Source organism: Dromiciops gliroides, chromosome 5, assembly GCF_019393635.1.
Source record: "Dromiciops gliroides isolate mDroGli1 chromosome 5, mDroGli1.pri, whole genome shotgun sequence".
Taxonomy (NCBI): Eukaryota; Metazoa; Chordata; class Mammalia; order Microbiotheria; family Microbiotheriidae; genus Dromiciops; species Dromiciops gliroides.
The window spans coordinates 283,063,295-283,083,817 of NC_057865.1; the positions used below are offsets into that span (position 1 = coordinate 283,063,295).

The 20,523-nt window shown below is 45.4% G+C and overlaps 1 protein-coding gene across 1 annotated transcript in view; it reads left to right on the forward strand.

Annotated features, from left to right (window-relative positions):
- The window catches only part of POLR3B (RNA polymerase III subunit B), a 140,547-nt gene that overhangs the window by 70,754 nt on the left and 49,270 nt on the right, over positions 1–20,523 (forward strand). The window contains exons 14-19 of the mRNA XM_043969254.1: positions 6,276–6,476; positions 6,921–7,083; positions 8,461–8,614; positions 10,420–10,494; positions 11,629–11,727; positions 16,099–16,226. Of these exons, the coding sequence (XP_043825189.1) occupies positions 6,276–6,476; positions 6,921–7,083; positions 8,461–8,614; positions 10,420–10,494; positions 11,629–11,727; positions 16,099–16,226 (820 nt within the window). The remainder of the gene's footprint in view (positions 1–6,275; positions 6,477–6,920; positions 7,084–8,460; positions 8,615–10,419; positions 10,495–11,628; positions 11,728–16,098; positions 16,227–20,523) is intronic.

Below are 20,523 nucleotides of genomic sequence, written 5' to 3' on the forward strand. Positions count from 1 at the left end.
TGTTGGCCCAACACAGGAAATCCCCTGTGAGTGTGAGGAAGAGCCTTGCCCCGCCTTTCTGTGAGCTGGGCCAGGGGGAAGCCTTGGCCTGTGATACACCAGCCTGGTCCCACCATTCAGGGCTGAGGGGCAAGTCCATCTTTAGACTAGCTAGGGAAAGAGAGAGAAATGAAATTTCCTGGCGTGTGGGATCCCAGCTGGTGGTAAATTAGACCAGGGGAACTGTTGTTTGTGTCATATCTCTGTCTTTTCATCTCTAGCAGCACAATTTTTTAGGGAATCAGTAAGAAATAGTAAGAGAACTTTTTCCTATGTGAGCCCCTCCCTTTCAGGGGCCTGCAGGCGGTCAGCAAGCTCCTCCTGTGCATCAGCCCTCCGGGAGCTTGCGTTCTTTCCAGGCAATCTAACAAGACCACGTTTGGCCGGTCTCTGGGGGGTCTCGGGTCCCCTGCTCAGAGGCACTCAGAGAAGAGTCTTTGGACTCATGGTTTCTCCGCTATCACTTTTGTGTTGTCCCCTGCACAGGGACCTCCCGTAGCCCTCCCAGCTCTCCCGGCCCATGTGCTGACTGTTGTGTGACCGGGGGTTCTCCCTTTGATCCCCATATAGGATGCCTTCTGCTGGGGGCCACTAACCCAGAAGGGTGAGGCGAACCTTTTGTACCCTGGGTGTCCTCTTGGTAATATGTCACATCGTCTAGATGCTGTTTTCTAAGCATCATGTAATTGTTAACCTCCTGGTTCCCCTGCCTTACGCCAGGCAGGGCTTTCTTGAACCTGGGCTTCTTTTTTCATTTTTTACAACAATTTTGAAAATTATATATGTGCATATATGTATTTATATGTTTGTGGATAAAAAAAACCCTAAATCATCCTTGTCTCTTGGTATTTAGTGGCATATGTTTGTTATAACGATTGCCTTATACTAAACTTTACGAAAAGATTCCCCACACAGGTTGCAACTTTCAGTTCAAACCATCTTGAAAGGGTCAGTTTACCAGTGAGCCTTTCCCTTAGTTGTTGTTTTCAGTTCTGTTTGATTCTCCATGACTCCATGGTGGAGTTTTCTTGGCAGAGATGCTGGAGTGGTTTGTCATTTCTTTCTTCAGCTCATTTTACAAATGAGGAAACTGAAGCAAATGGTAAAGTGACTTGCTCAGGGTCACACATCGAGGAAGTGTTTGAGGCCAGATTTGAACTCAGGATGATGAATCTTCCTGGCTCCAGACCTGGCACTTTATCCACCATGCCACCTAGCTGCCTTTTCCCGCTCCTATCACGGCTAGTTTTTCTTCCCTTATTTTGTTTTTTAAAGACTAAACTCCTTATCTCTCCCAGGAGGGAAGTGCAGGGGGTTTCTCAGATGTACAGTCCCACTTTTTGGCCATTGCACCCCTCTTTAGGTAACCGGGTGGCGGTGCCCTGCCCCTCCCTGTTCCTGGGGGCTCTCCATATCAATGTTGAATTTAGTGTGGACACCTGAAGAGCATAGCACCCTGCAGCTCATATCCTCTAGGCTTGGGAGGTGCGCCAACCTTGGCCTCCCTAGTAGTGGGGAGTGCAGGCATATACCCCAACATAGCCCGTTTAGTTTTTCTCTTCAAACTGAAAAAGATCAGTATATCAACTGTTTAGTCAAGATGTAACTATTTCCCTCTCATTTTTGCCATTTGCCGTTCTAAGACCCATTTTAGGAGATGAAGTAAATTCAGTATTCACAATGCATTTTATTTGAGTGTGTTTTCAGAGAGGCCCCAGTGCCAGCAGAGCCAGGGAGCTTGTGTAATACAGTGCTTGAAGACTCAAAGATGGAATTCTTGGCTGCCTCCAAGCCTCCATTAAGAAGTCTCTGGCTTTCTTATCCCCAGCAACAGCTTCATGCTCATTCTGCTTTTACAAAACATCCTGAAAGCACGTTCTGGCTGCTGTCTCCCTGGGATGTCTGCGGGGCTTAGCACCTTACTCGTAGCTGTTTCTACTCTGGGGACCCAGGAAAGACCATCTCTTTTTGGAGAGTCGCCAGACCTCTGAAGAACGTCCTAGATGCTGTGTGGTCTGGTGGAAAGGGCTTTGGATTTGGAGTCAGAGAAGAGTGGCTACGATTCTGCCTCTGCGACCTGGGGCACACGCTGGCTCCTGGGACCCCGGGCCCTCGTCTGTGAACAAGGGGCCCCTCTTGGCTCCTGGCGGCCGATCCTCTGATCCATGCACATTTTGTGCCATTCTCCTCATAGTCTTTGCCTGCTGTCCCTCTTATCAGGAATACATTTTGGGGCCAGGGCGGCCACAGAATCAGAGAGGTTCAAGCAGCCATTCAGTGGAGCCCTTACCTGAAGGGAATCCCCCCTCTCACGTTCTTGACCAGTGGGCATGCAGCCTCAGGCCTTCTGGCCAAAGGGAGCCCAGCGCCTCTAAGGGCGCACCGCTCTGCTTTGGGCGGCTTCAGTCATCAGCAAGCTTTTCCTGACACTGCCCCCTCAAGAGGCTTCTGTGCAGCCTCCCTGTCAGCACCCCCGGCCCCAGCCTTGTTCCTCGTTCTGCCTTCTGCAGCCAAGCACAGGACGCCTCGGCCTTTGTCAATTGATTTTCCACAAGACGGCTCTTCAGATACTTGGAGACAGCCATCACGATCATATCCCGAGTACTCACTAGGCTACGGTGTGTCCCGTCCCTTTAATTGTCTGACTTGGACTTCTGTCAGCCCCACTACCCTTCTCCAGACCCAGTCTGGCCTGTCAGTGTCCTTCTTGACATCATGCTCCAAACCAAACCTAGTGTGCCCAGGGAGTTCTGATGAGGCCTGGCGCCTTCCTGGTGCCGGTAGCCATCCCTTCCTCAGTGTCGTCACCTTTCTTGACAGCCACTTCATGGGGCTGTCTCACCCAGGCTGCAGTACGCTGACCCCCTCCCCTTTTTCTTTAAGCTGCTGCCACCATTCCTCCCCCATCTTGTACTTGTACTTGTGAGGGGGGGGGGTTTACCCAAACGTAAGACTTTGGGGTTATCCCCTGTGCTCTGGCTGTTGAGATCTTTTTGGATCCAGACTCTGCTGTCTAGTGGGCCATCTTTTCCTCTTGGCTTTGTGTCTTCTTCCATTTCGATGAGTGTACCATCTCCGCCTTTATCCAGTTGATTGGTGAAAATGTTACAGCTCAGGGCCAAGCATAAATTCTGGGGGTGTGCTCATGGAGCCCACCTGCCTCATGGACACTGAACCCCTACCAACTACCCTTTGAGCCAGCCATCAAAGTAGTTCTGAATTCATCTGATTTCATCGCCATCTATTCCACGTGCTATGAGCGACTTCTCGGGAAGCCTTGCTACCAGCTAGCTAGGTAAACTGTGTCTGCAGCATTCCTTCATGTGCCGGTTCAGTAACACAGTTAGAGTGGCATGACCAATCTGTGCTCTTGATTTTCACTCTCCAGCCTCAGTTCCTGAGCTTTTGCACATGGATGCCATTTCACAGAGCCCCAAGCTCTCCAGTCCTCATCGTCTGCACCTTTCTTTTTACATGCTAAGTCGGTTATTGAGTTCCCTGTGCATCCACTGGCGTGTTTGGACAATCCTCATGTTTCCTCCTCGCTGACCTGATTTCCCTTTATGTCTTCAGAATTTCATTCTGCATCATTTCCTGCCCCTCCTGGGTTAATGTTCCCTTGTAGGATTTTAGCCCGTGGGATCCTGCCTATCCATTCTCTGACCCCTTTAAAATCTCTAGAATGTGTGTCAGACTGTGCCTGGATTTCTTTTTCTTTCTCACGGCTCCAGGAGGGAGTGCTAGCTTCCCTTCAGGGTTCTCCTCATTCCCAGCCCAGCAGTCAGGTCAGTGGAGGTCCCAGGATGCAGAGGAGGGTGTAGTTTTTTGACTGAGGATGCCTTATTCCCAATTTCCCTGGGTGGTCTCCTGTGAAACTGTTGGTGCTGAGTGTGAGGAAGGAGGAGAGGCTCCAGAGGCCATTTATAGGGCGGCTGGGACCTCGGAGTCCTGCCTTTGCCACTTCACCAGCTGTTTGACCCTGGGCAAGTCCCTCAATATCCCTCAACTTCTGTTTTATAAAATCTATGAAATGGGGATCTAAGAATCCTCACTGTCCATATCTGCCTCACCCCGAGAAGTTCTAAGGAATGAGTAATGGGTGTGAAGTGCCTCGTGACTCTTAGCATGTTATCTAAATGCCAGCAGGCATTAAAAGTAGGTTTTAATGAATGTCTTTTGTTTTTACATCAGCTCCTTCTCCCCTTAGTCCCATCTCTTCTGCTTTCCAAGACCCTCCCTGTATTTCAAGAAAAAAATTCCTCGAGGAGAATAAAGCAAATAATGACTCAGCAAGGCCCCCTTGGGGTTCTAATGGCAGTTTTGTTACCCATCATTAGCAGCAATCTCCAGCCTTTTTTGGCTTGTGACTTGCACACTGAAATGACTGGTGGATTTTTCAGTGGCTGCAGCTACCTTTTCCAGGGGGCAGATTTTCTAGCAGCTTTTGTAAGGGTGACCACAGGCCACTGGTATTTTGTTCCACAAGAATTTGTGATCTTGTCCCTGTGAGGGCTCCTTCCTCTGTCACGGAGCCGCTCCTTAGGTCTTAGTAGCTGCTGGGCTGAGACACTCATCTCCTTGTGCCCGCCCAGGGCAGAGTTGATTTGAAATAATCCTGCTCCTTAGACAGCGGGCATAGGGCTCATCACCAAGGTGGGCCTCCCAGGAAGCTTTTCCCATTTGGTTAAAAGTTGCGAGAAACTTGGAGAAAGTGCCAAGCCTGGAGTCAAGAAGCCCCGAGCTCAGACTCCCCCCAGATCCAGAGCATCACTTCACCTGTTTTAGTCTCAGTTTCCTCATCTGAAAAATGGAGAAACAATCACACTTCCCTTACGGTGTTGTTGTGAGGTTCCGTTGATATAATAAATGTGAAGTGCTTTCCAAACCATATGACACTTTGAAGGTGCGAGATACTGGGAGGGCCTGCCAAGACTTGGGTTCTGCGTAGTCTGTAAACATCCAGAGCCCCATCTGTGCCACAGGGAAACTTTGGAGGACTTTTGTGGGAGTCCCTCCTTTTAGATAGTCCAGTTATCATTATTGGAATTAGCTAAGCACCAATCATACTTAGGCAGTACAAAGAAGTGATACAATGAGACAAGATTCTTTTGGGAGAAGTCAAAGTTTCTCGCCAATAAGGGCTCTCTTTTAATAGTTCTTTTGTGCTTCCCCTTTTCTCATGACTACCAGTGGTTTTTTGTTATTCAGATTCTCCTAATCCCCGTTCTCTTCTTACTTTTATTCCCCCCAAAACTCTTCATTTACAGACTGGGGCTTCTCCATTTTTAAAGATATTCTGATGTACATTTTTATCTGTCACTTGGATGAAGGCATAAAGGGCGTGTTGATTCAGTTTGCACATGACAGAGAGCAGGAAGGACTAGCTCCTGTGTTAAGGGACACAATTGTGATGGACTTCAAGAGTAGATTTGGTAAATCTGAAGGCTGTTCTTTGGCTTCAGAAAGTCACAGGCAGAATATAGGCTGGGAGGTGCTGCTGGCTACCATTTGTGGACCTTCCCAAGCTCAATCTAGAATCACCCTGGCAGTGGTCCAGAGCCCAATTTAATAACTTAGGTTTGTGATAGAAAACAGAGCCTAGAAACAGGAAGGTTCGAGTTCTTCTGATTGTCTCTGCTTCTGGGGGTCACATTGGCAGGGGATTAATCAACCTTAGTGCATCTCAAGAAGAGGCACTGGGCAGAGTGTTTGGTCTGGAGGAGAGAAGACTTAGAGAAAACTGGCTAGTGAGTTATCATCTGATGTTTTCAAGTTGCCACGAGAAGGTAGAGTAACATGTATTCTGCTTGGCCCCAGCTAGGAGAGCTGGCACCAAAGGGTGGGGATTATGGGAAGGTAGATTTCAGCTGCTGACCATTGAAAGCTGTGCAGAAATATGGCCTGCCTTGGCAGGACCTGAGGTTGGAGGACCCTCAGAACATTCCTTCCAACAAACATGAGCTACTGCTTTGTGCTCAGCTCTGTGATCTAGAGAGGGGTTAGATTGGAGGGCCAACAGTGCTTTCCAATTCTCCTTGCAGTCCCGTAGCAGGCTGAGAATAGTGTTATAAGTTATCCCCAGCGACTCATCCCACTGCACTTGACTTGCATTGGGGCAAGAGGCATTCAGGTTGTTCTGGGTGGTTCCATTCCATCCAAAGAGCCCGTGGAAAGCAAGAGTTGGTGATGTCTGGCCATAGACAGGGCTGGCACCTCAGCTACTTCTCCTCCTCTAGGGAAATTGGTCCCTGAAGAGATTTAAGATGGATCGCCAGGGAGTGACCCAGGTGCTTTCTCGCCTCTCCTACATATCCGCTCTGGGCATGATGACAAGAATCTCGTCGCAGTTTGAGAAGACCAGGAAAGTGAGTGGTCCTCGATCGCTCCAGCCATCTCAGTGGGGAATGCTCTGTCCGTCTGATACTCCTGAAGGAGAGGTAAGGTGCTGATGGACTCTCTGGACCACTCACTCCACTCTGCTGGGCAATGCCCCTCCCCCTGACTCATTTATGATGGGGGTGATGGAGCTCATGCTCAGGTGAGGGGCACTAGATAGTTCTGCATTTCTATACATTTAAAGAATACTTTAACTTATTGGAAGCAATTGGCAAGCATGTGATTGTAATAACAAAATGGGTAGGAACCCCCAAAGGAAAAACTGGTGGAGTAGGGGTGGGGAGGCTTCATCTTGAGGAGACTTCCATGTATTTAAGTCTCCCCCATTTTTGTTAGCTTTCTCTTTTCTCTCTCCTAATAGCTGTTTTGATTTAAATTTAGAAGCTGTATCTTTTGTAGTGGAGGGATATCCCTTAGGCAGAAATGAACTTTGTAACATTTATGTATGTTCTCAAGAATGACTCGTGCCTCTCTTTGCTTCTTAGGCCTGCGGCTTGGTGAAGAACCTGGCTCTGATGACACACATTACTACTGACATGGAAGACGGCCCCATCGTTAAACTAGCCAGGAACCTGGGTGTAGAGGGCGTTAGCCTCCTCTGTGGAGAAGAACTGTCTTACCCAAATGTGTTCCTGGTCTTCCTCAATGGTGGGGACTCCCGCACAGACCGTTACTGTTGATTGATTATTTATGAGGGACAAATTACTACCAGTACTGCATTCGACAAGCAGATATACCATGATTTTTAGGGTATAAATTCACGTTGTTTAAATTTTTAAAAATAAGCCATCCCAGGGGCGGCTAGGTGGTGCAGTGGATAGAGCACCGGCCCTGGAGTCAGGAGGACCTGAGTTCAAATCCGGCCTCAGACACTTGACACTTACTGGCTGTGTGACCCTGGGCAAGTCACTTAACCCCCATTGCCCCGCAAAAAACCCCCCCAAAAAATAAGCCATCCCATACATACGGTTCTCCCCATTCTGGGTCTTTAGTGGCTATTGATGCCAAGACCACTGAGGTGCTTGGGAGATCCAGCCTCTGCAGATTAGCAGCTACTGGGTATGGCAGAAAATCCTCTTTCTGGGCAGTCTGTGCAGTGGTACAGGTCAAAAATTCCAGTGTTTCTCTAGAAACATTCAGATCAGTCTTTATGGTTAGTTGACATAGTTAGACCATTTGGGGGATAATAAATAACATTTGTATTTTAATGTTATTCTTTTAGTAGTGTTAAGTATTTTAATTTGCACTTGGAGGCTAGAGTACTGATGATAAATTCTAAGTTCTGTTGATTTGATTTGAGCTTCTCATTTTGTTTGTTCTTTATATTTTTATTTTATTATTCGTATTCATTTCCAAATATATTCCTCCCTTTTCCCCTACTTGACAAGCTTTCCCTTATAACAAAGATCTTAAAAGGGAAAAAAAAAAAACAGTTTAGTAAAACCAACCAGGGCATCTACTGTATCTGATATTATATGCATTGTTTCGTACCCATCGTCTCCCTTTTCTTCAGAGAAGGGAGGAAGGGCCTGTCACTTACTAATCAGTGACGTCTTCATTAGCTACAGGCAGGCAGGTGGTGCAGTGACACCAGTGCTGAGGTTGGGAAGACCTGAGTTCAAATCTCACTTCACACACTTACTACCTGCATGACCCTGTGCAAGTCACCTAACCCTAATTGCCTTAAACATCCGGGGCCAATTCCAGTTGTTCTGATGTACATCTTGCCACTGGACCCAGATGGCTGTGGAGTAGAGAGTGAAGTTGGTGACTTTGCACAGCCCTCCCTCACTGAAATCCAATTCAGTGCAAGTCATGACATCACCCCAATGTCACGGTCCTCTTGGGGAGAACGAAAGCAAACAACAACATTAGCTAAACCAAAGAAGGTTATGGAGGTGCTAAGAGCAGAGTTTGTAAAGAGTTTTGTAGTTTTGCTCAAAATTTCTATCTTAGGAAAGAAGCTTTCTAGATTAATTTAAGGAGACATTTCCCTTTTTAAGTGCTGGTACCTGTTATGTTTAGGTAACATCCTGGGTGTCATTCGAGATCACAAGAAACTAGTGAATACGTTTCGGCTCATGCGAAGGGCTGGTTATATCAATGAATTTGTCTCCATCTCCACAAACCTCACGGATAGATGTGTCTACATTTCCTCAGACGGAGGAAGGCTATGCAGGTACGTGTGGTTATTAGAGACTTTCTGGGGGGCAGGTTCTGGGTCCAAAGACTTCCCTTTGACAGCATTGGACTCAGTAGCCATCCCTTGGGTGTCTTCTCCCCCAGCCTGGGATGTTGCTGTGTCTCCTCAGCCTTCCCATGCCCTTCTGCAGCTGAATTTCGTTAGACCCTATGGGAGTGCCAAGCTTGGTGGCACAGTGGATAGAGGGCTAGGACTCAGGAAGACCTGAGTTCAAATCCTGCCCCAGACCTTACTAACTGGGTGACTCTGGGTCATTGTGAAAATAATATATATGTATAGCACTTTGAAGACCTTCCAGTGCCATATAAAGGTAAGTCATTATTATTGCCCCCCCCCTTCCAGTGGTCAATCCACATTATTATTAACATTAATCACAATAGTAGTAATAATAGCAGGCATTTACATGGATGCTTTAAGGTTTGCAAAGCACTTTACAAATATTATTTCTTTGGATTCTCACAACAACCACAGAGGGTAAGTGCTGCTGCTATTACCCTCATTTGACAGTTGAGGAAGCTGAGGCAGACAGAGGTGAAGTGACTTGCCCAGGGTCACACAGCTAGTAAGTGTCTGAGGCTGGATTTGAACTTGGGTCTTCTGGACTCCAGCTTTCATTCTTTATCTGCTCTGCCACGATAATTCTCAGGGGAGTACGAAGGAGCAAACCAAGCCATCTGGGAGGCCCTTTTGCCCTCAGGGAGCTAAGCGCTACCCCTGATGCAGTCTGGCCTCTTCAAGAGGGAGCATGCCTGCCTTCCCAGTCGTCTTCGGTGTTATGCAGAGCAGGAGAGGCATTTCCGCCTCGGCAGCCAGAGTGACTTCCTTCTGTCTGCCCTGATGTGCCTCCTCTTTCTTTCCTCTGCATCCTCCTAAGGCAGGCTGAGCTGTGGTCTGGGTGAGAGACAGCAGGAGTGTTGCTGGCCGTCCTCGCCCAGATTGTGGAACCCTGCGGACTTCCGTGGAAAGCTCACCCAGCTCCCTGTCAGCCACGTGATGGTGCGGTTCTCATCTCGGCCTTTCAGAGTGCTCATAGTCCCCAGATGGTTCTTTGGGTGCCAGGGCAGGATGCACAAGCATCTCGTCCTGTCAGTTGCCCTCTCCGTAACAGCCGCTTGTCCAGATAGCAACAGCCCTTAATGGCTCGACCTCACACACCTTCCTTTGTGGAGATGTTTCCCTGCGGTGCCAGAGTCCTCCGAGGCAAGGCTGAAATGACAGTTACAGGTCAATCGAATAGGGCCTGGAGTCTGAGCACATTTTATGCCTTAGGCAATGCCAGAATGTCAGCAGCCCCTTGCCATACTGCCCCAACACACACACACACCCTTGTGAGGTGCAGCTGAGAGCCCAGCATCCTCTTGATCCAGTTGCCTTTGCTTAAGCCCAGATGCCCGGTAAAAGGCAGAAACTTCCATTTGACCTCAGCTGGGTTAAAATGACACGGGTATTCTTAGAGGTCTTCTTGGTTGGCCTGACCACTCCATGAACTGTGTGTAGGATCTTTGCCTAGATGTCACAGAGGAGATCAGGAGAAGGATTAGTTCGATTTTGGGAAAATGAGAAATTGACGGAAAATCCAGAGACCACTGAGATCCGAGCCTTATGGCTTGCTCAGGGTTGGGTATTTCAGTAAAGCTGGCAAACGTGCACACATTTAAGAGAAGTTGGGGGGGCTGGAGAGGGGGAGTATAGGTGTTAAGCTAGCAGCAGTACATGTGTCAGTTACCTTATATGTCTGCTTTTGTAGCCCATCCTTCTGAATCTCTCCTTTTTCATAATAGACCGTACATAATTGTGAAGAAGCAAAAGCCTGCTGTCACAGACAAGCACATGGAAGAGCTGGCCCAGGGCTACAGGTAAGAAAGATGCTTAAAGGGAAGCTCATTTACTTCTTCCTTTCTTTAAAAAAAATGCAATTTTAGTGCCTTACATTGCTGGAAGTATTCTCCAAGTTGTGCTTACTGGTTAAGGCAGATTGTAAGTTTTGGTTTTGTTGACTGCTTTCCCCCAAGCCAATCAATCAGATTCCTTTAGACAGGAATTTAAACATGGCCCATTTTCAGTAAGCCATCCTGCAGTACAGCTTTATTAATTGAAAAATGGAAGCATGCTTAGTGTTTTAAAAACATTTGTATCTTAGATACAGTTAGCAGCCACTCGCTTCTGCAGTTTGTGGCATCTCTTGGGCACTAGGAATGTCTAGAGGGATTCTCCCTTGCATGTATCAAGGCCCTTATCCCTCTGCATGCCCCCCTCTGTGCCTCACAGTGACTTTCTCCTGACTGTACTGACAAAAGGCCAGACAAGTACATTGGGGCTAGGTTCTAGAGAGCCTTGAATGCTACAATTCAAGCATTCAGTAGACTTTCTGCGTGGAGGAATGCCTGGATCAGATGAGAGCAGTAGAAATGTGAAGGATCGAGGTAAGAGCTTGAAACAAGGAAGAAGCTCTTCTAGTAGCTGTGGTGAGAAAAGGGGAGGCCCTGACTGAAGGTGGCCGCAGTGTGAGCAGAATGGAGGCAAAGGAGGCAAGATTATTTGTCAGCCCACAGAAATACGAAGTAGAGAGAGTAGTCAGAGATGACCAACGTAACACATTTGTGTACTTGGGAGGGTCGTGAAGAAAAGGGGAGAGGAAGACTGGGGGGAAGGATGAACTTACTCCTTACATGTTGTGTTGGAAACAGCCTGTGCCTTTGGTTTTCTCTTGTGATTAAGAAAAAGTGATGACTAAATTGATGAAAATAAAAATAACATTGTAAAGTTGTATTTTATAAGGATAATAATTTTTCCTCTCTAAATTTTTAATTACAGTAAGAGTGGTATGAACTTTACATATCAAGTTTATTGATAAATTTCATATTTGCAGGGTTTTGAAAGTTTACCTTGTAAGAAAACCAGTATCTTATTTTATTTTCAACTATCTGATACTTAAAAATGAATTATTTTGGTGCAGAAATGTTTTAAAACATCTCTTGATGCATTTTCAGAAATTTTGAAGATTTTCTACATGAGAGCCTGGTTGAATATTTGGACGTGAATGAAGAAAATGATTGTAACATTGCATTGTATGAACATACAATTAACAAGTAAGTGACATGCCCACCAACAACTTGAAAATCCATTTTGTTTTGAATCTGCCCTCCTTTTGGTTCATTAGCATCCTTCCTTTTCCTCTTATTTATTTGGGAAGAAATCTGCTTAGGCTGCTATTTTGTGTGATATCACTGGGTGGTTTCATGATTTCATCCATTACGGGCTCTTCCTCTATGGTTGTGCTTTATATAATCTTCTTTTATGAAGAGTAATCATGAAAATTATGCTTTTGCCTTTTGTATTCCATTTTTGGGACATTGATAAATTTGTTTGACTATGGCAGGTTGTAGCTATTCATTGCACTTGGTGTCTTTTCATCTGTAACCTCATATGGTATTGATTTTCATCTTTGTTATAATTCTAATCTCTGTATGGGAATAACAAACAAGCAAGATAGTCTCTGGCCCCCTCTCTGCCCCTTCCACTCTGTGCCTCCTTGATGTATGTGCGGTTGTCCCCTATTAGAATGTAAGGTCTTGGAGGGCAAGCCCTGTTTTGTTTACTTGTATTTGTATCTTGAGAGTTTGGCTTAGTGCCTGAAGCAGTTAATAAATAGTTTATCATACATCCATTCCACTTTAATTATCCTCTTAGTTTTTGTGATACTTCTGTTTAATTTAAAATAAGAATGGCTTTTCTTCCGAGCTCTGATCTCTGATGACTGATAGGATTTGATCACCTACCTCAGTCTTGAAAAAAGAGCCTGAGAAAGAGACTCCTGGTTCAGAGCCTGTGAGTTCCCCAGCTTGGAAAGTCAGAGAAGGGGCATCACTGAATTCCTATCGAAAACCCAGGAATGATGGAACCTGCCTGCAGGGCTTTTTGAGGTGTGATGGTATTTTAGGGGTGCCTGTGTTTCCTTTGTCATCACATCCTGGAAGTATGATGCAGTGATTGCTATGTAATTTGTTGTTATGATACCAACAGCAGGTGGGAAAAGCTTACCTGAACTCTCAAGTGTCTGCCCCACAAAGACCAAGGGGCCAAAGGCAGTTCTTGAAACTCTGGGTTCAGGGTGGGTGGCACTGCCCCAGTCTGCAGACAGAACCTTCCACATCTCCATTCAAGAGCTGCTCACAACGGGGCTGCTTCATTGGTAGGCATTGCTAGTCACTGAGGTTCTCTCGTGACACAACTACAGACACAATGAATGGACCTTGAAACTGAGCAGCTAATATGCTGCAGTTCATTTGTGTCTCAGATACTGAGCATCTTGATAGCCTTCCACGAGAGTGGCCTCCCAGGAGAGACTTAAGTGACTTCTCCGATGACCAGGCTTGGTGGTGTGGCTGCGCATTTAACTGGAACGTCCTGCGTGTTTTATGTCAATCATTGGTTTGTTATTTGTGCGTTTTGCATCACTAAATGATAACGCCCCATAAAATTTCAAAGTGACTCACTTGCAGTAACCCTATGAGATAGCTTCTAAAAGTGAGACTTGGAGAAACTAGACATACAGTTGGAAAATGTCGGAGTTTAGATTTGAAGCCTGATTAAAGGTCTTCCTAACTCTGAGTTCAGCACAGTGATCTCATTTCATTGACAAGCTGTGATTCAGAAAAACATTCTTTTTTTAGCATAATGTTTTATTTTGGCTCTTATTTGTAATATCATCATTACTTTCCAGTGGCTTTCCTTACCCCTAATAGAACCTTCCCTTGTAACAAAGAAATACAGAGAAGCAAATTAGCTCATTGCTCATGTATGACAACATGTATAGTCTGAAGCCACGAGTGATTGCTCTGCTGATTAGAGTTTTTCTGTCTTCCGTGTTGTTTTCCTCTAAGTACTTTGTGGCATCATAGATATTATTTCCTGATATTGGTCAGTGTCCATTCAAGAAAGTTGCCCTGAAGTCTTCATATTTGTTGTGCTTTATGACCTCCAGACAGTGGGACCCAATTATTTGATGCATATGGGACCTTTCATCTTTCTTTGGCCTCCTCTGAACAGTGGGATTGCTGGATATGGGTAGTTTTGTAGCTTTTCTAATACAGTCCCAAATTGCTTTCTAGAATCATTGGAGCATTTCAGTTTCATCAGTTGTATGTCAGTGAGTCATGTTCAGAAAAGCTTCCCATATCGAAGGACTAAAGAAGAGGGTTGTTGTTTCTTCTTCCTTCTGGAGGTGTTTTTTTCCTTTGAGTTATTTATCAGTTCTGGGACGGATTGTGTTGTTCCTCCCTTGTCAGTGGGTTCCTTAGTAGCACGTGTCCTGCTGGGGTTTTCCCTTAGCAAAAGCAAAGCAAAAAGGGGGAAATGAACAAAAAAAACAGATCTTTTCTCAGGCTGGCGTTGATTCATTTAAAAGTTGTAGAGTAAGAGAGGGCAGTTGGAGCCTGGAAGTTCTCCATCATAAACACCCCAAGGTCACAGTGGTGAGTGTGAGGGGCTTTCACAGCTCCTGTAGGCCCAGAGTGGAGAGGGGCTCGCCTGTCATCACCCCAGTGGCAAGGAAGGGGGCAGAATTGGAGTCAGAGTCTCTGACATCAAGCCTGTCTCACTTCTTTGACATCACTCTCTTAAAGGAATAGATTTCTCAGGTCGATGCATTAAAATGAACTGGATGGACTTAAGAGAGAAACAGCTTAAATCATGCCAGGGAGGCCAGTTGTCTGAGTTGGGGAAATGTCTTTAATTCTATATTTTGTCCAATATTATCAGAGCACTTTGGAAAACCGTTCCCATTCGTGCTCAAGTGGGAAAACAGTCCATGACTTTTTTTTGTTTGTTTAAAGAGCATTCTGCCTTGTTTCTTTATAAAAGCAAACTCCAGTGTGTGTCATCAGGGCCTTTACAGGTGTTCTCTATGAACACAGAGTCTTACTAGTGTTTTTATCATAGAAGCCCTGAGAATAATGGGGTCATCCTATAGGTTTCCCTTTCTCCTTTCTCATTTTTTTTCAACCTGCCCTGTTTTCTACAGCTGAAAAGGGTCTCTTGCCCTTTTCTTCCCATGAGGAATGTTAACTGCTGAATTTCATTTGTTGGTATTTAAACAGGGGGTGGGAGGGGGGTGCCTTTCAAACAAATACCATTCTAACTCAGGCTATAAATGTGACTTTAAGAGGGCTTCATTTTAAAACAGGCTACCCGATGTCAATAAAACTAGCATTCCCTACGGAAAAAGAAGGCCACGGGGTGACTACCTGCTAGGCTTTCAGATGTAAGTCTTGCCAGAAATTCCATTTGTGGCAGATTGAATGAAGCCAATCCCTAGACCAAGAGCTGGAGCTCATGGAAAACCTCTTTCCCTGAGAGTAGAACTGAAGAGTTCATTAATCCTGCTTAATTAATTATCACAAGGATATAGGATTCTGGTTTCCTGTTGTGTATCACAAATTAAAATCAATGCCTTTAGAATCCCTTGGAGAAGAATAGGAAGTTCAGGCTGTAGGACATGGGCTCAATAAGTCTACTTTGGTGAAACCTAGCAAGCAGGCAGCTCATTTGATTCTGTGCCAACTGCACCTCATAACTGGCCTTTGCAGTTTGGTCCCAGGCTAACTTCTCTTTGGCAGCACAGCGCACCTACTTTGTGCCCATAGGTACATAGAACTAGTTGGGAACTGGGGATATAGATAAGAAAAGGGAAAACAGGCCCTGTCCTCAAGGAGTTTACTGTCTAAAGGAGGAAGAAGATAATACCCAACAGAAAGCCAAGAAGGCAGGGAAGGGGAGACCTGGTGCTGGGCTGTGACGATGGTGGAGTGGAGTCCAAAGGGTGTGGCTGATGGGAAATGAAGAGTTCCTAGAGCTTCTGAATGATGGCAAGTCATGTCATGGTTTCCGTTTCTATCTATTTCTGAAAGAAGACGCATTTTTCTAATATAATGGCAGAAAAACTATTCCTGTAAATGTTGTCTAAGACAGGGACACACATTCCAGGCCCCTTTGCTTCCTTTTCGTGTTGCTTCGGCTTTTTACCGACAAGGGCCATTTGAGTTAACATCATCCTTCTCCTTGGAGTCCCTTGCACGGCACAGGGCAGCCAGAAGTGGCCGTGGAGTCAAAGACTGTCCACTGGGTACAATAAAGGAACTCTGGGGAGGAGGCAGTGGTTGGGCCGCGTGGTCTTGGAGGGCCCCTCCAACTGTTCTGTTGTTCTGATGCCAATCTGCTCTTCCAAAGTCCTCTTTCTCTCATCATTTGAGGTGAAAATCAAAATTTTAATAAAACCCAGAATGTTTTCTCACTAGATTTTACCTTCTGCCATTCACATTGTATTTATCTGTATATGTTCTTTTCTATAACATTTGCCAGACTCATTTAGCCAGAGAGAAAAGATAGTATTTTGTTGCATAAGTGCTCTTATTTCTCTGTTTGTTTGCTCATTTATATATTTATCTGTTCTTTATTTTTAGAGATACCACCCACTTGGAGATTGAACCCTTCACACTTCTTGGTGTCTGTGCCGGACTTATCCCATACCCTCACCATAACCAGTCCCCCAGGAATACTTACCAGTGTGCCATGGGGAAACAAGCCATGGGTAAGCTTGTCTTTCTTGAACTTGGAAGTGGTACTAAAATAATTTCAAATAACATTTTTGAAAACCCTTATCATTTCCCACCTTGGTGGCGTCAGCCCTTCTGGTACCAGAGGAGGCAGCAGTCTCCTGCTCCCTGGAAAACTACCCATAGAGCTGAGTAGCAGAGGTTCTGCTGGTACACTAAAGCATGAGCAAGAAAAAAGGAATCATGGAAAAGAAAGGGGGTAGGAGAGGAAGGAAGCAGGCGTCCATGAAGCGTCTGTTATGTGCCGCCTCTTTGGTTCCTCCCAGCAGCCCTGGGGGGGAGGTGCTGTTATGATCCCAGTTTTACAGTTGCAGAAACTGAGGCAAACAGAAGTGAAGTGACTTGACAAGAGTTACCTGGTTAGTAAGTGTCTAAGGCTGGATTTGAACTTGGATCTTCCTGATTCCAGGCCCCAAGCTCTCTACACTGAGCCACCTGGGAGAAGGAAAAAGAAATAGGGAAATGGTCCATGTTGGATACCTGATAAATGCTTCTTGATTGATTTGTGGTTGGTGATCCTGGCCCAGGGGAGGCATTAAGTGACCCTTAGTGACATCCTCCCCATTTGCCCTTCTTGGCTGTTGCTGGTGAGCTTCCTGGATCTCTGTTCTTCACTTCAGGGACAGTGGGACACCTAGATTATTGTGATTATTTTTAATGTATTTTCATGGGTAGGAGATACATTTGGGGGGGGGCACTAAGGGTTAAGTGACTTGCCCAGGGTCACACAGCTAGTAAGTGTCAAGTGTCTGAGGCCAGATTTGAACTCAGGTCCTCCTGAATCCAGGGCCGGTGCTTTATCCACTGTGCCACCTCGCTGCCCCTACAACTAGATTATTATAACAAGTAGGTTATTTGCTTTTGAAAAGGAAATGAGGAGACCCGTGAATTGTCATCCCATTTTCTCATGTTTAACCCATACACTCTTATCTGTTCCTGCTGGCATTTGGATGTTTGAGCTGAGCCAGACCTTGCCTGGAGAAAGAGCATGCTGGACTCTTTTTTTAATTCTGTGGGGAATGAGTAGGAGGCTTGGTGTCAGAAGGCCTGGTTCAGACCCACTTTAGTATCCCTGTGGCCCTGGACCTCAGTTCCCTCATGGAAGGGTATTGGACTGGACACACAGGGGCCCTGAATCTGTGGTCCTCTGGTATCCGGGAGGTCTTTCCTAAAACCCCCAAGCTCAGCGCAGTCTGGGCTCAAACCCTAAAAGCTGGCCATCCCTGTAAAGTTTCTTCTGAGCGGTGTGGTATCTTTAAATCTCTGAGATCCTGAGAGACGGTCCATGCATTTCTTCTGCTCCCCCCACCCCCCTTCTGCTGTGATGGCTCTTCATAGCACAGAAGTGAATCCTGGCTCTTTTTCTTCTGACTCTCCCAAGTGTTTTCATCCTGCTGGGCAGCAAAAGCTTCAAGTTTGGGCCCAGCCATAGACTTTATGTCTTTCATCCAAGGACCAGCTGGGCTAAGTTTTTTTTTTTTTTTTAAACTCCCTCCCAGTGAACTGGCCATCATCAGGTAGTGGAATGTTTGCCCACAGCTCATGAAGAAGGCCGATTAGGCCTGGTGAGAATGCCCATGGGGATATTGAAATTACAAATCTTCTGAAGAAGTTCTTTGCTCAGTGGGTGTGGGGGGGTTTGTCCTTTTGCTTTAAAATATGATTGATTGATGGGTAATCCCTTAGGAAAAGGAAAATGGTTAAGGGAAGGTAGTGGCATCACTTTGGGGGAACAACTAGAAAATTAATTTCTCCGGTTTCTTAGAACTTTAACAGAGTGTGGCTTACAGTGAAGGCTTCCCAGATTCTGTCCCTGGCTTTTCTCCTGTTCAGCCTCCCCAGCATGCTGTCTTGCTATCATTTACCTGAATAGTGCAATGCCCTTTCAATTCACAATAATTCCCAAAGAGAAAAACTCAATATCAGCTCATCAGTTTTGCCTTTCCCATTCATCCTTCAGCAGCAATGAGGCTGGTTTCCCAGTTTGTGTTTTTGACTTGCTAACAAGTCAAAATCTACAGTAGTAAGCCCTACACGTTGTGAAAAGACCATCGCTTCTATTGGGTTTACCAAACCATTTTGTTCTGGGGTGTGAATCCTGCCCCAAACAATACACCTTTTGTGAGGGACCTCCTGCAGAATTAAGGAGGGAAGAATCACCTCATCACTGATTCCGCTCTTTCGGATGTCTGAGAAAATGTCACCCAAGGGGCGGGGCAGGGAGGGAGAGAGAGACATCCTCTACCTAATGGTTCCTTTAAAAAAAAAAGAAAGAAATTTAAAGAAGAAACGAAGTAAAGAAACAGCGCTTGTCTCCTTACAGTTGTCTCTCCCCCAAACCCAAGTCTTTGTTTTGTGGCTGTGAGTAGTATGTGGATGCTGGGCTAGTCACCGCACACAGCTAAGCAGGATCACTGTGTACAGAAAGCCAATTCAGTGTCTGCGGAGTTCTTTTGTCGTTTGCTGTGTGAAGGGTTTTTTCTGGTTTTGTTTTGAGTGTCATTTGCAATTCATTGTCTGTGTTTTCTGAGGTTGGTGTATTCAGCTGCAGTGACCCTGGGTCTGGCACATTTAGCTCCTTGGATACACTCTTCTGACGTTACTGCTGACGCCGGGAAGACAAAAGCTACTGAATATCTTTAGCAATAAAAAAAAAAAAAGCTTTTGTTTCTATTTGTTGTTACCGAACACCTGACTCTAAAGAAAATCCCAGAGATAAAACTACATTTTATAAGTTGGCACATGACATGGTCATATTTCATTCTGGATACTGAAATAGCTGCAAAAAGACCGAGGCCAGTCTGTATTAAAAATTCAAAAGATAAGCAGGGGGACAGAGGGAGGCAACCTAGGAGGCAGCCAAAGGGCTGGGCCCAAGATTCTTCCCTTCCCTTTGAAGCTTGACTGAAGGTGGTTGTTTCTGTGGATGATGAGTGTATGAAACTCACATTCTATCCCATTTAACAATTGAATGAATAGGAATGATTAATAAATGACAAATAGATGAAGAATCATAGCTGTGAGGTTTTTATTGTTTGGTTTTTGTTTCGGAGAGTGGTGGTCAGTATTTGGAAAAGAAGACCTCGTTTGTTGCCATTCTAATTATGTTTTCTGCAATGTGGCAAATGCATTTCTTTGACCCAGTTTCACTGAATGTCGTATACACAGGGTTTCTAGGGAGAAATCACCTTCCACTGCTTAGTACCAGCCCTTTCTGACAGCTTATAGAAATTGGACTCTCTAGATTTCTGACCATCACTGGTGAAGAAGCTGAATAAATAAAAGCAGAGTGAGGCAGGTGAAGAAAGAGGCAATGGCCAAGGAGTCTTCCTCTCTTTTTTTAACATCACATTCATATGCTTTCCACCCTCTTCCCTTTCCCTACCAGTGAATCATCTCATTTATGAAAGATTTAGAAAAGGCCCGGGGGGGGGGGGGGGGGGGGGGGCGGCGCGCGCCTCACAGACAGGGGGTCCCAAAAGTCTTAGTGCAGTCTGTTATTAAAGCTTAAGTCTTATTAAAGCCATAAAGTTGTTGTTGTATTTGCAGGGCAATGAGGGTTAAGTGACTTGCCCAGAGTCACATAGCTAGTGTCAAGTGTCTTAGGTCAGATTTGAACTCAGGTCCTCCTGAATCTATTGCCAATGCTTTATCCACTGCGCCACCTAGCTGTCCTTAAAGCCATGAGTTTTAATAGCTTACAATTGCACCAAGACCTTTGGGACACCCTGTATATGTTATATTCCCTACCTGTGTAGAGTTCTGTTTCTTCAGTGAAGGGAGAAAGTACATACATTTTCTTAACAATTTCTTTCAGGGACCAATATTGGTCATTAGGAGTTCAGTAGTGGTGGTATTTTTTTCTGTATCCATTGTTTCCCTGGTTCTGTTTGCTTTGGTCTGAATCAGTTCATATAAATTTTCCCATGCTTCTCTGAATTCTTCATATCCATTGTCTCTCGTTTTTGATTTTTGCCAATAATGGGCATCTACTTTTATTTCTCATTTGCTACTATACACACGTGATGTCAAAGAGTCTTCCTTTTTGCCATGAAATGAATGAAAGCTGGGTTTTTTTAAACAACAGTAATCAGAACCAGCATTTATGTGGCACCCACTGTGTGTCAAGTACTTGGCTAAATGCTTTACAAACAATTATCCATCTCGATGGATCTCCATATCAACTCTGTGAAGTGGTTGTATCATTCCCCTTTTACAGTGGAGGAAACTGAGGCAAACAGATTTGTGACCTTTTTCCATCTGACTTCCTGT